At 37.3% G+C, this 14539-nt stretch overlaps 1 protein-coding gene across 4 annotated transcripts in view; it reads right to left on the bottom strand.

The window, feature by feature from the left end:
* The window catches only part of CDKAL1 (CDKAL1 threonylcarbamoyladenosine tRNA methylthiotransferase), a 640596-nt gene that overhangs the window by 466806 nt on the left and 159251 nt on the right, over positions 1–14539 (bottom strand). For all 4 annotated transcript variants that reach the window (XM_082415179.1, XM_082415181.1, XM_082415180.1 and 1 more), the window contains one exon: positions 8045–8141. In XM_082415179.1, the coding sequence (XP_082271305.1) occupies positions 8045–8141 (97 nt within the window). The remainder of the gene's footprint in view (positions 1–8044; positions 8142–14539) is intronic.

Raw genomic sequence — 14539 nt, 5'->3', positions numbered from 1 at the left:
CATTCCTATTACAACAGCTACAATTAAACTGGGAGTACCAAGCTTTGGTCAAGATGTGAAGCAAATGAACTGCTGGTGGAAATGCAAAATAGTATAGCTGTTTTGGAAAACACTTTGGCAATTTTTAAAAGGCTGAGCAGATGCTGACCATATGACCAAGCAATACCATTCCTAGGTATTCAGCCAGGAGAATGCAAACATAACTCACACAAAGACCTGTGAACGAATGTTTACAGCAGCTTTACTCTTCATAGCCCCAAACGGGAAACAACACAAATTTCCATCAACTTGCTCAATGGATAGACAAACTGTGGTCCATCCATACAGTGAAATAATTCCATACAATAAAAAGTAACAAACTATTAATAATCACAACAAAATGTAAAATAGATAGCTAGTGGGAAGCAGTCACATAGCACAGGGAGATCAGCTCGGTGCTTTGTGACCAGCTAGAAGGGTGGGATCGAGAGGGTGGGAGGGAGGGAGATGCAAGAGGGAAGAGATATGGGGATATATGCATATGTATAACTGATTCACTTTGTTATAAAGCAGAAACTAACACACCATTGTAAAGCAATTATACTCCAATAAAAATGTTAAAAAAATAATGATAATAATCACAACATGTATGAATACTGAATGAATCATGCTAAGTGAAAAAAGAAACAAAGTAACACATACAGGCATACCTCATTCTATTGCACTTCACTTTACAGCACTTTCCAAATACTGAGTTTTTTATAAATTGAAGGTTTATGGCAACCCTGTATGGAGCAAGTCTACTGGCAGCATTTTCCCTACAGCACTTGCTCACTTCCTGTCTCTGTGTCACACTTTGGTGATCCTCACAATACTTCAAACTTTTTCATTATTATATTTGTTATGGTGATGTGTGATAAGTGGTCTTTAATGTCACTACTGTAATTAATTTACGGCAGCATGAACGGCGCCCACATAAGACAGCAAACTTAATTGATTACTGAAATGACAAAAAAGGATTTAGACTATTACATAAACTTAGTTGACAAAGAAGCAGGATTTGACAGAACTGACTCCAATTTTGAAAGTTCTACTGTGGGTAAAATGCTATCAAATAGTATTGCAGGCTGCAGAGAAACTGTTCATGAAAGGAAGAGTCAGTCGATGCAGCAAACTTCAGTGTTCTCTTATTTTAAGAAACGGCCACAGTCACCCGCCTTCAGTAACCACCACCCTCATCAGTCAGCAGCCATCAACACTAAGGTAAGAGCCTCCACTCCCAAAAAGACTGTGACTCACTGAAGCCTCAGATGATGCTTAGCGTTTTTTAATAATAAAGCATTATTTAAAATGAAGGTATGGGGACTTCCCTGGTGGTCCAGTGGTTAAGACTCCATGCTCCCAATGCAGGGGGCCCGGGTTCGATCCCTGGTCAGGCAACTAGATCCCACACGCCCCCAACTAAAGGTACCGCGTGTCGCAACTAAAGATCCCGCATGCCCCAGTGAAGATCCCACCTGCTGCAACTAAGACCCAGCACAGCCAAGTAAATTTTTTTAAATAAAATAAAATAAAATTAAGGTATGGATATATTTTTTAGACATAATGCTATTGCACACTTAAGAGACTACAGTATGGTGTAAACACAACTTTTATATACACTTGAAAAGCAAAAAGATAGTATGACTTGCTTTACTGTGATGTTCGCTTTACTGCAGTGGTCTGGAACCAAACCCAGAATATTTCTGAGGTATGCCTATAATTCCATTTATTTGACATTCTGAAAAAGGCAAAACTATAGGGATAGAAATCAGAACAGTGGTTTCCGAGGGCTGTGTTTACTGTTTGCTGGGGGTGGGAGGTGGGGGAGCTGACCACAGAAGGAGACAAGGGAAATTTCCGGTGCAACAGAAATGTTCTATACGAAATTCATCAGAGGTGATTTCATTATATGTTAATTATATTTCAATAAATCATACTTAAAATAACAAAAAAATCAGTATCAATAACCTACAAGAAAATAATTAACATATAATGAATAAAGGGCATATAGAAATAACCACTAGATTATACTGCTTCTGACACTTACCTTTTCACACTATCTTACCCCTACCCTCCCCCTCAGTCTTTCACCCTGTCATGCTGATTCTGACTTAAGCATTTCACTGAATGCAAACTCCTTCTTTCCACCCTATTTATCACTCATCTGCACTACTCCAAGCTACACCTCTTAAAATTAGCGCCTCCAAATTACACTCAAATCAGGGCGCACTTCTTGCTATTCCTTCTCCCTTCCAGGCACCCTGAAGCACACATGCTTTTCCTTAGATATGTTACTGCTTCTGCTCAAAAGCCCTCTCTCCTTTCTCCATTCATCAAACCACTACTCACCCTTTGAAACCCAGGTCAAGAATGGTTTCAACCTCTGTGTGCCCACCAGACTTTATCCCTATGCATATTTATCATGATTATTTGCAGCTCTCCTCAGATTTTACTGTCTTTAAGGAACAGACAAGTTTTATTCAGCTCTGTATCTCTAGCAAATAGTTTCATTCCAGGCACACAGCTGTGCTCAGTGTTAACTCTACTAGTAAGATAATTAAATTTTTTTAAAAATGCTAATACAGAGCACTAACTATGTGCCAGGGACCATGCTAAGCACATTATGTGTATTAAATACTTTAACCCTTACAAAACTCGGAGTTAGGTTCTATTATTACCTCCATTCTATGATGAAGAAACTGAGGCACAGAGAGGTTAAGTAACTTGTACAAGGTCACGCAGCTAGTAAGTGGTGGAGCAGGGATATGAACCTGTGTAACCTAGCTCCTAAATCCATGCTCTTCCTAGTATGCTAGACTACCTTTTTATAATTCAGTAGGTGAAAAATGTATACACAAATAGATAAAATTAGAGGAAGCCATGAAAAAGTAAAAACAACAGATCTAGGAAGGTACAAAAATGAATGGGCTTTTAAATCTACATGTCATTCTGTTACAATACTGCCATTTTGATAATTAAAGGTAAAAAAAATGGAATATGACAAGAAGAAATATCAGAAGACATGAAGTAGAGACAAATAGGAGAAGGAGAGTTTCTAAAATTTTGCCCTCAATATCGATGCCACCATTACCGTGACATTATTCCATTTCATGAATTTATTTACCTTCTGGAATACAGTAATATGATAGAAATGTTCTAAAACGTATCCTCTTTCAAATGCTGCTTTATTTATACACATAATTTTCAAAATTAGCATTCACATATGAAAGAGTCATCATGCTGTCTGACTTTTCAGGATTAGAGCAGCCTGCCTGAAAAGATGTTTAAACCACTGCAAATCAACCTGGTAAGAGTCCCTGAGATAAGTGGACACCTGTGTTAAACCACATTTTTGTTCAGCTCTCCAAAGAAAATATGCATCTGCCTGCAGGGCTCACAGCTGGCACATCAGGAAGTTCTGTCATATACAAATTTTCAGCATCTAACTGTGTATTCTGCTTTGAATTGCATGTTTTAAAAATGTTTTTAAATGTTACAACCTGTTTATTAATTCACAGTTTATGTAGGATTTCTAGAGATATTATACAAAGATAAGCCTAATGAATCAATGCCAAGACCAATTTCAGATGCAGTCTTTATTAGCTCAGAAAATCTACACAAAATGTACCATTCTGTAAACATGCTTTCCTGTAACAGAATAAAAACCAACCTTCCTAATAAATGTCATGCCTATCAATAATGACTACTATAAGAATTGAGAAATAACACTACCTTAAGCAGAACTCAAGCGAATAAATACTATTTCAGCCATCTATTCCTAACACAACTCCCAGCTGATGGACATAAAGTGTATTTCCATCTGAACCTTACAGAGAAATTCCCAACTGATCAATCTCCCCATCGTCTAGGGACCCATCCCACCACATTCTCCAGGAGGCTGAAGATGTTCTAGGCTCAAACCAGATTTCTCTCCCCAAGAACTAGAATGTAAGCTCTACGGGGACAGGGATCTTTGGTGATTTTATATACTGCTGCATTCCTAGCACCTGGAACAGTAGCTAGCACTTAGTAGGCACTCAGTAAGTACTAGCTGAATAGAAAAAACAATAATGTGGCAGCCCTGGGATTTAAAGCCTGGCTTTCTGAGCTCTGAAGTCTATTATTCTTTTTTGCTACCAGACTTTAAAACAGAACATCCTTTCTGGTTGACTAAGCTAAAAGAAACTTTCCTGCCAAAAAACAAACTAAAGAGAAGAAAAGTAGCATTCAATAGGTATAGTCACAACATCTTGGAACTACCTACAGCTAGACACAGAGTAACCAATGTAAACAAATAAGAGCAGTGATTAAAAAAAAAAAAAAAAGTGACATTGCATGAAAACTAATTCCAAGGTGAAGAGTTAACCATAAGTATTTGTCAAAAGAGAAATGAAGGGACTTTCCTGGTGGCGCAGTGGTTAAGAATCCACCTGCCAATGTAGGGGACACAGATTTGAGCCCTGGTCTGGGAAGATCCCACATGCCGTGCGCCACAACTACTGAGCCTGTGCTCTAGAGCCCGCAAGCCGCAACTAGAGAAAGCCTGCACACAGTAATGAAGACCCAACGCAGCCAAAAATAAATAAGTAAATAAATAAATTTTATTTGAATAAAAGAGAGAAATGAAAATTTTCACTGTAAGGTAAAATGTTTCAAGATCCCATAAAAATGAAAAAGATCTTGATTCTGCACTGATTACCTATAAATTTATGTTTTTATAAATTTATATTCTGGATATAAACTTCATTTAATCATGCTAGGGGAAAAGTTTTGGTTAAAAAAAGGTCTTTCTATCCAACACATATACGTTTTCAAATCTGTTCTTTCTCCTCTCCCGCTATAAAAAAAAAAACCCGGATGGGAGAAGCCTAAAGATTACTGCCACCAAAGCCAGTTCTTCTGGACCCAGAGGTTGATAGGTATTACTTCTGGTTGATATTCTGTTATTTTCTTTCTCCGTCCCACCACACAGATAATATTAATCACAACTAGATTCAGGAGACGTTACCACAGATGATAATATAAAGCCCAGGAGTCAAATCACCAATTACTAAGGGCCCTCACCACACTGCTCTCTCTGATTATGGAAACAAATTAACTGTCCGATTTCTAAAGGCTGATATGGGTGGAAATTAACATTACAATGGTAACAAATATCATTCTTCCTTATTAAACATCTTCTTAAATGCTTAGTCCAGGAGCACCTGCAAACATGGGACAGACTTGTCTTTTTAACTCAAGTGTGCAATAAGTACCTTGCTCACCATCTAAAGGCAGCCTTTTATTTCTATCACTTGGTCAACAGAGCAGACCATCCTCCCTGTATGTGGTGCAACACAGACAAATCCTAGCAGGAGGTGAAAGCACAGAATACAGTTACAGCTGGTCTTCCTTCGACCTCTATTAACGCCCTCCATCACAGAAACTCTGTAAGGAAAATTCTGTGAAGGAATAACAGCCTTCACACAGCCTGTAAATCAACTGTGCAATACAATTCTAAACATCCTCCTAAAAACAGGCTCCCAAGTCAATGAATTTAAACACCTTCACATTTTTTTTTACACTTCAGCATTGTTTTTCCTTTGTGTAAACCAATATAATTCATTTCTTTACTTGACTGTGACTCACTATGTTTCAGAAGGTTTCTGATTTTGTAGCAGTTCAACAATTATATTCAGAAATAGATCTCTCCAAACGCCAATTATAAATAATATTGGTTTCCTTCTCCAAATTTTCTTCAAATTTTTCAGTTCTCCTGTACATAATTTTTATATATAAAGAGTCAGTTGTGATAGATGTCATATAGCTGCCACAGATAAAAATGCTCTATAAAATGATGTTGACAAAGAACAATCTTATACTTTAGTAATAATACCAAATGCTGAAGATATAATTAAACTACAACCCCGAAATGTTGTTATTGATAGTGCAATTCTACTTTTGGAAACTTTTCACAATATACTGATCTTAAATTTAAAAAGCCCTTTATGAGCATTATTGTATGATGTACATTTCCTAAAAATTAGAAAACTACTTATATCCAACAATTAAGAACAGTTAAGTAACTTATGGTATATCCTTCAGCAGAAAATTAACACAGGACTTAAAAATGGTTAAAGAGCTCATGGAATAAAATCGCATGGAAAAATAAGGACACAAAATAGTTTTGAGATTACAATTAAGTAAAATATGCAGAGGTTAAAAGTTTGAAGGGGATAATTATTGTGTTAGGGTGAGAGGATTATGAATTTTCTTTCTATTCACTTTTTCAAACATGTATTGTTTCTCCAATTACAAAGAAGCTAAATAAATATAAAGAATTTTAATGGTAATAAAATGAGACAAAGAGACAAAACAGAAAGCATGCTAGATTAAATGGGAAAAAAATATGTTTATCTGCCACACCCACGAGTTTATATCATCCCTGAAAATAGTGTTCCGTATCACCAGCACTGGGCATCCTCTCTCCCACCACCTTGAGAATCTCCCCAACATCCTCACATACACTAAGCTCTTCACAACACACAGTGGAGTTCAGGGAAATGTTACCATAATGTACACAGAGAAGAGACTTTTGCCATACTACAGAAATTCTACTATTCTGGGAACTTAATTCCTTGAGATGAACTCAAAGATGAATTCCAAGCTTTTACCACGCTTTATCTCGAAAACAGAATTCTAACTAGTTTTCTATTTCCCTAACACAGCAGGATTATGTTTATGGAGAAAGTTAGTCTGACATGAAAAGATAACTCAGGAGTCCATATTCAGTTCATTCCTTAAACCAAGAGAAATCAAAATGTAAACAGACAAGTGGTGAAAACAAACTAAAGTTCCCAAACATTCAGGTTCTGTTTGTTTAACATGAGAATGTTTGTTCAAAGATTATTAAATTTGCCAGTGGGGCAAGGACTTCACAGCAGAAAACAAGTTCACTACACTGAGAATACAGTATAAGAACCTATCAATAGTACATCAAATAAGGAAAAAAAATCCAATAAGTCTCAATCCAGATGCCAATTTTTCATACAATTTTTTCTATGAGCATACAATCTTTTTATATATTTTTTTAAATTAATAGAGCCTCTTTAAAAGAAGATCATTACTAAGCACAGCAAGTACAGCTATAGCAGAATGGAGGGAAGGATGAAACACCACCATTTGGTCAGCAAGTACTGTCTGAATGCTAACTACCTCTGGGCATCTGTGAACAGTGACGTCCACGAAGAATAAGAAAGATATTATAGTAAGTAGCCGTCCCCTGACTTCACAGAACTTACTGCCCAACAGGGGAAGAAGCACACCAGCAACAGAAGTACAGAAGGAAGCTTCTTTCATTCAGTCAGTCACCAAACACTGATTGAAAGGATGCCTACTGTATTTCAGGCACCTTGGGAAAGGCTGGAGAAACGTGGTGGGAGTTTAAAAAAAAGACTGAAAAGCTGTCAGCGTGGAGCTAATAATTCAAAAAGAGAGGTGGGCTGTATTCAAAAAACCACATAAGTTAACCCCAAAAATACGACTCTGTGAAATGCTGAGAGAGAAATGAAAGGTTAACTGCATAGTAAGTGAAGGGAACCCAGAGACAGGATTATCGAGGCCTGCGCAGAGCGGTCAGGGCAGGCTGAGAGAAGGGGTAATGGTGAAGCCACGACTTGGGGGATGAGTAAGATGGAAGTGGGACATTCCAAAAAAGACACCTATATAGTATGATATGGCAAGAGATAGTGCTGGACACACAGACAAAGACCAGGTTATAATTAATGACCTTAAATTCCATACTATGGCTTTTTATTGTGTGATTTTTTCTTTTTAAGTGAGAGAACCTAGAACATGTTTTCGCGCTAGGTTCAGACGTTACACAGACATGACAAAGTTTCCGTGGCAATAGGGAAAGTATGTTAAGGACAGCCAGAAGTGTAACCTAGCTTGTAAATAACCTAGAAATAGAAAACAAAATGTGGAGCCATGACAAGTTTTAACAATGTAGGACTGTCTTTTTTCCTATCAGGTGCAAGCTTACCCCTATGATGCTCAGCCCTTTAAGGTAGTCCTGACGAGGCTGGGCTTGAGGAACACATCCAGCAAGCACGATTTTCTTGTTCTCCTCTTGAGCTTTTCTAAAAGATTGAAGAGAAAACAGTGTTAATTCTTTTCCTCACAAGCATACCCTTGGAAACTGATGTTAGTGCACGTAAGTTCCCTAAAACATAACAAGCCCATCTAGCATCAAACAGGATTTTCTTACAACTGCTTCAAAAAAATGTATTATAATAAGACTTCTGAACTATGTGTCTATTTATCACACCATAAACAACACAATGGCAGTCCAATCTGATAATGTCTTTCATTACAGCCTCATTATAAAACAAAAAATTATACTTACATAGAATATTCAAGGATATAAATCGTTCTTGAAAACCACATTTTCCAGATAGACATTAGCCATTCAATTATTTTAAATCATTCATTATTTTAAATATTAATATTAAAACATACATGATTTCCCAGTCTTCTGTCTAGTATAAAAGTAAAATATACATTGAAAAAACTGAACAGAAAAGTAAGAAATAGAAGGTATAATACTCCCCCTATCCTGAGAATTCACACATCTCCTCACTTCTGTTCCTCAGAGACTGTCTGCAACTTATAGATTATTTATGCTTATGTCTAGACAATCCCTCTCATATGCAGGTATGATGTGTAACTAGACCTGCGTTCACTATAAATACACAAAGATGAAACAATATTTTGTTTTACAACTTCCATCCAATACACCTTGTGTATCTTTCCTTTTGTTTCTTTAGTTAAAGATCAGCCTCATCCCTTTTCTTTGTATTTTATTTTTTTAATTGAAGTTCAGTTGATGTACATTATTGAAGTTACAGGTGTACAACATAGTGATTCACAAGTTTTAAAGGTTATACTCCATTTATAGTTATTATAAAATATTGGCTATATTCTCCATGTTATACAATATATCCCCATAGCTTATAGCTTATTTACTTTATACATAGTAGTTTGTACCTCTTAATCCCTTACCCCTATCTTGCCCGAACCCCTTCCTTCTCCCCACTGGTAACCACTTGTTTGTTTTATGTATCTGTTATTTTTTGTTAAATTCACTAGCTTGTTTTATTTTTTAGATTCCACATATAAGTGATATCATACAGTATTTGTCTTTCTCTGACTTACTTCACTTAGCATAATACCCTCCATATCCATCCCTATTGTTACAAATGGCACAATTTTGTTCTTTTTTATGGCTGAGTAGTATTCCATTGTGTGTGTTTGTGTGTGTGTGTGTGTGTGTGTGTGTGTGTGTGTGTGTGTGTCTATACACCACATCTTCTTTATCTATTCATCTGCTGAGGGACACTTAGGTTGCTTCCTTATCTTGGCAATTGTAAACAATGCTGCTAAGAACATTGGGATGCACGTATCTTTGTGAATTCGTATTTATATATCCCGGATATATACCCAGCGGTGGAACCTCATCCTTTTTAAACATTACAATGTGGGTATACTATAGCTTAACTATTTGTGTTCTGATAGGCATTTAGGTTATTTCCAATTTTTCACTATTACAAATTTTTTCACAATACACATGCATGTAGACATATGCACACACATACACATACAAATACATGTGGATGGATAGATAATCTTTGAATATTTGAGACAGTATTTCTGGATTATAAAAACCTAGATGCGAAATCTATGCTAAATTTCCCTAACATAAATTCTAAGAAGTAGAAATGTTGGTTCAAAGGTGTACATGTCTGGTTATTTTATTAGGCATTTCTTTTTTTTTTTTTAATTAATTTATTTATTTATTTTTGGCCGTGTTGGGTCTTCATTCCTGTGCGAGGGCTTTCTCTAGTTGTGGCAAGCGGGGGCCACTCTTCATCGCGGCGCGCGGGCCTCTCACCACCGCGGCCTCTCTTGTTGCGGAGCACAGGCTCCAGATGCGCAGGCTCAGTAGTTGTGGCTCACGGGCCCAGTTGCTCCGCGGCATGTGGGATCTTCCCAGACCAGGACTCAAACCCGTGTCCCCTGCATTGGCAGGCGGATTCTCAACCACTGCACCACCAGGAAAGCCCCTAGGCATTTCTTTACTTAGGAGGAAGTTGGGATATATTTTATGTGGGTGTTACTCATTTGTCTGGGCACACATGCATACAGCAAACATTGATTCTGTGCTAGAAGACAGTGGTAAACCAAGCAGAGCTAACAACTTTTCCTAGAAACTATTCATATTCTTTACCCATTTATATTAAAATCTTAAGTCTTCAATTCTTTTTCAAGTACGTGGGTTTGGGACTTGTGATGCTTTGTTTACTTTTTTCCACTGGTTGCTCGGGTATTGTGTTTTGACCAACTGTGTTTCTGAGCCCCCCACCCCAGGCAATGTCTACGTTTCTGAAACCAACTGAGAAAGCTAAGGGAGTCAGCAGTCCAGTTTCTAGACTTGTAACTTTTAGACTACACCACCATGAAGTGAAAAGTCTCTGTGCCTGGCACCCTTTTTTGTTTCTGTCAACTTTTTCAAGGCTACAAATGCAGAACTGAAAGCCTAAAAAAGGTGGCAGGGGATGGTTAACAGAACTAGCTATGGGTGAGCAACAGCCACGCCAAAACCCCTGGGAAGTATGCAGAGAATGATTAAATGAATGAATGGGCAGAGGACAGAATACTAGTTTAACAGCATCCACAAGCATTTCAATTCCGTAACTTCTTAAAGTACTCTGGTATAACTTTTCCATTTGGAATCCTGAAAAAGCTTGTTAATAGAATCAAGAAAATCTGACATTGGTAGATTGCTTAACATATCCAAGAGAATTACTGCCTGGCTCTGCCACTTGGTTTTACTTTTTTTTTTTTTTTATCAGTACCAAGCACACCATTGCACACAAATAGTTTTCTTGTAGTAAATGTGAAATACCTTATCAAGCAAAAAAATCTTTCCATTTACATTAATAACATGTACAAGGAAATAACATCTGGTTTCTTCACAAACTTTAGCTATGCACCTAGAATCACTGTCAAATGTTCAAGGGTCTGTGAGGTAACCAATTATTACATCCAAATTAAAAAGCTGGCTTCCAGGGTTTCCCTGGTGGCGCAGTGGTTAAGAATCTCCCAGCCAATGCAGGGGACACAGGTTCAAGCCCTGGTCCGGGAAGATCCCACATGCCGCGGAGCAGCTAAGCCTGTGCACCACAACTACTGAGCCTGTGCTGTAGAGCCTGCAAGCCACAACTACTGAGCCTGCATGCCACAACAACTGAAGCCTGCATGCCTAGAGCCAGTGCTCCTCAACAAGAGAAGCCACTGCAGTGAGAAGCCCGCGCACCGCAACAAAGAGTAGCCCCCGCTCGCCACAACTAGAGAAAGCCTGCAAGCAGCAACAAAGACCCAACGCAGCCAAAAATAAATAAAAATAAAATAAATTTATAAAAAAAAAAAAAAGCTGGCTTCCAGTAATGTGATTCAATTACTTAATTATTAAGCACATCTAAGACATGATAGTGAGTGTTTAAGGGACCACAGTAAGAGGAAGATAGGCACTTTACACTCGACGAGCTTCTGGTTTATAATGGATGAGATGAGATGTAAAAGGACATAAACAACACAGCAGCAAGTAAAATGTCCTAAAGTGACAGGAAGATGTACAGGCAACATATCATGGAGGGACAAAGAATATGCACACAGAAAAATACAGTAAAAAGCTTTATGAAAAAAGTTGAGAGGATTTTAAGGGGAGACAGGAGTCGGAGAGGGTGAAATGGAGACAGGAAAAGCTCCAGGCAGTTGTTACACCACGGACAAAGGCAAGAAGGGAGGAAGTTACGGGAAAGCATTTCGTTATAGAAAGAATTTCTATATAAGGGAGACTCATAGGGCTCATATTGTGGAAGGAGCCTTACAAAAAAGGCTGGACAGGCTCCAATGTAGTGGGCAGTGGGGAAACTTTAAATTTTGGTGGCAGAGTGGACACAGAGTAGAGCCAAACTTTGAGAACAGGACCCTGGTGGCAAGGTGCAAAATGAAATACACGGGGAAAAGAAGCCAGTGGTTGGGGAAATTCATTTAATACCCTAGGCAAAAGGATGTGAGGACCTGAACACATGCGGAGGATAAAAAAAAAAAAAAAAAGTTAAAAGGAGATGAGTTCTCCTGCTAGAATATACTTGAGAAACCCCAAGGATGAATCATAGGTGATGTCAAGCTTTTGAGTCTGAGGCAGGGATTAACAGACATTTTCTAAAAAGAGCCAGAGAGTAAATTACTTCAGGCTTTGGGGATCACAGGTCTCTGTTGTAAGTGCTTAACTCTGCCACCTTAGAGCAAAAGCAGATAGACACAGTACTTAAACAAATGGGTACATCTCTGTTCCAATAAAACTTTTTTAAAAACAAGCAGCAGGTCAGATTTGGCCCAAAGGCCAGAGGCTGCCGATCCCTAGTCTAAGAAGATAAAAAGTGGTGCCACTAGCTGTCAGCAGAAGCTGAGTACTGGGATAGAAGGAAATTCCAATAGGACACACCAAATCTGAGGTTCTGCTAATGCCCATCAAGTCTCTGGATGCAATTCAGCTGGCTGGCAATAGAGCTGGGGGTAGATTTTTGAAATGTATTCCAAAGTGATGGCTGATGATAATGGATGCAACAATCCCTAAAGGTGTGGAGAGAATCCTTATTGAGTACAAAACTGTAAGGTTCTTTAGCAATGTAGAAGCATTCCCATAGGCTAAAAAATATTAGTGTCAAAAACAAAAAAAGGTAATATCACCACCAACAATACTACAACAGCAATAATAATCATGATTAGCATTTATATGTACTTCATCAAGGTCACCAACATATAAAACAGTATACCCAATATACAACAACCCAGGGAAAGCATTCTGCTAACTTTATCAACACTAGACCAGGTCATGAAAGAACAGTCCAAGGCTGATTTTAGCGAGTAAGCAGAACACCAGCAAATTAAGAGGAAATTTCAAAATAGAGAGGTTTAAATAATTTATTTAAAATATTATTTCATGCTTTTATTGAATTTGGCTTTAAAATGCTAGGGTAGACCAGAACTATAATCCAAAAATCATACCCCAGCTATGGAATATTGACGCTACACTCTGTGACCAAATAAAGTACCAAAAGTTTTAATGCAATTTCTCAAAGAGTGTTCTTGTTCTAAACATTCCTTTCTTACATCCTGTTCTTCCTGTTTAGTAAACTTTGTTCAGGTTCATAAGCCTGAAATAAGGCCTGAAAATTTTTTCTTTAGAAATGTACCCAGCACAGACATATTTTTTAAAGCCTTATCCTTTAACATATGAATGCTGATAAGAATAATACCTTAAGAAATTTTAAAATACTATAAATTTCCATGTTTTCATTTTAGATAGCCTTGAAATGTCAATTAAAATGAAAATTGAGTGCTCACTTCGGCAGCACGTACAGTTAAATGAAAATTGAATGTAAAGTTAATTCAATATAATCATTCATATTTTCTTGAAACGCATTTCTAAATTAAAACAGAGATGTATCCTTGTCTAGAGCATTCACCTGAGTAATAAAGAAAACATAAAGAAACCTTTTGTTCTTTTCTGCCAAGCACCAAATGAAAGAAATAATTTGTATAGAATCTTAAAATTCACAGCATCATAGAAAACACATAAAGATGATATAATATCATTATCTCACAGATGAGAAAATTGACATTCAAGAAGACGCAATGGTCGAGGTCCAAAGTTCCACACTTTGTGGATTTAGTGCTGAGCTGGGATGAGCAGCCAGCATCTCCTGAGTCCTTGAATCCTACATTTCAGAACATAAATCAAACTTGAGCTTTGATTGTGTAATAAACACAGGAGCAAACATTTCTTGACTAAAACAACACAGAAATTGACACAGATTATAATATATTGAGTGTCTTCAAAGTAGAAACACAATTTAATATTTCACAGCTCTTGTTTTCCTGAGTCTTGTGAACAAAATCACAGTCTAATAGAAGAGTAGTAAATTCATGGATCTATCAAGAAAAACTCAGTTCTCTGTAAGTAGCAGGTAAAGAGGAACTGTTGCTTCTTCTCCATGTTCATTTCTCTTATTCCTTATATCCTTCCTGCAAATTGATATTTAACCTATATAAAAATACTCATAGTAATATCTAAGTCTTCAGTCAAAATTTTCTTTTATGAAAAAGTATTCTTAAATATACATCTGATTTTTTAATTTCTAAATGTATATTGATACCGCTCTAAAAACAGCAGTACTGGAAGAAGGGTCAAAACCAATCTGTTTCTATGCAAAGCAAGCACTCTTAACTACTCTGCAAGTGAGTACTGTCTGCATTCAAATACTCAAGTGAGAGGACACTATTTTAAGTATTTATGTGCAGGCATGTAGCCATGTGAAACTCATAAAAACACCTCAGCAGATAATCTAAGATAAAACAACTAAGGATCTATGTTTGTGATCTATTTCCATAACCACGATGCCCTTCTTTT

This window comes from Balaenoptera physalus (genome assembly GCF_965194825.1).
Source record: "Balaenoptera physalus genome assembly, chromosome: 11".
Taxonomy (NCBI): domain Eukaryota; kingdom Metazoa; phylum Chordata; class Mammalia; order Artiodactyla; family Balaenopteridae; genus Balaenoptera; species Balaenoptera physalus.
The sequence above is the reverse complement of the archived record's forward strand: the minus strand, read 5'-3'. Positions and strand labels throughout refer to the sequence as shown.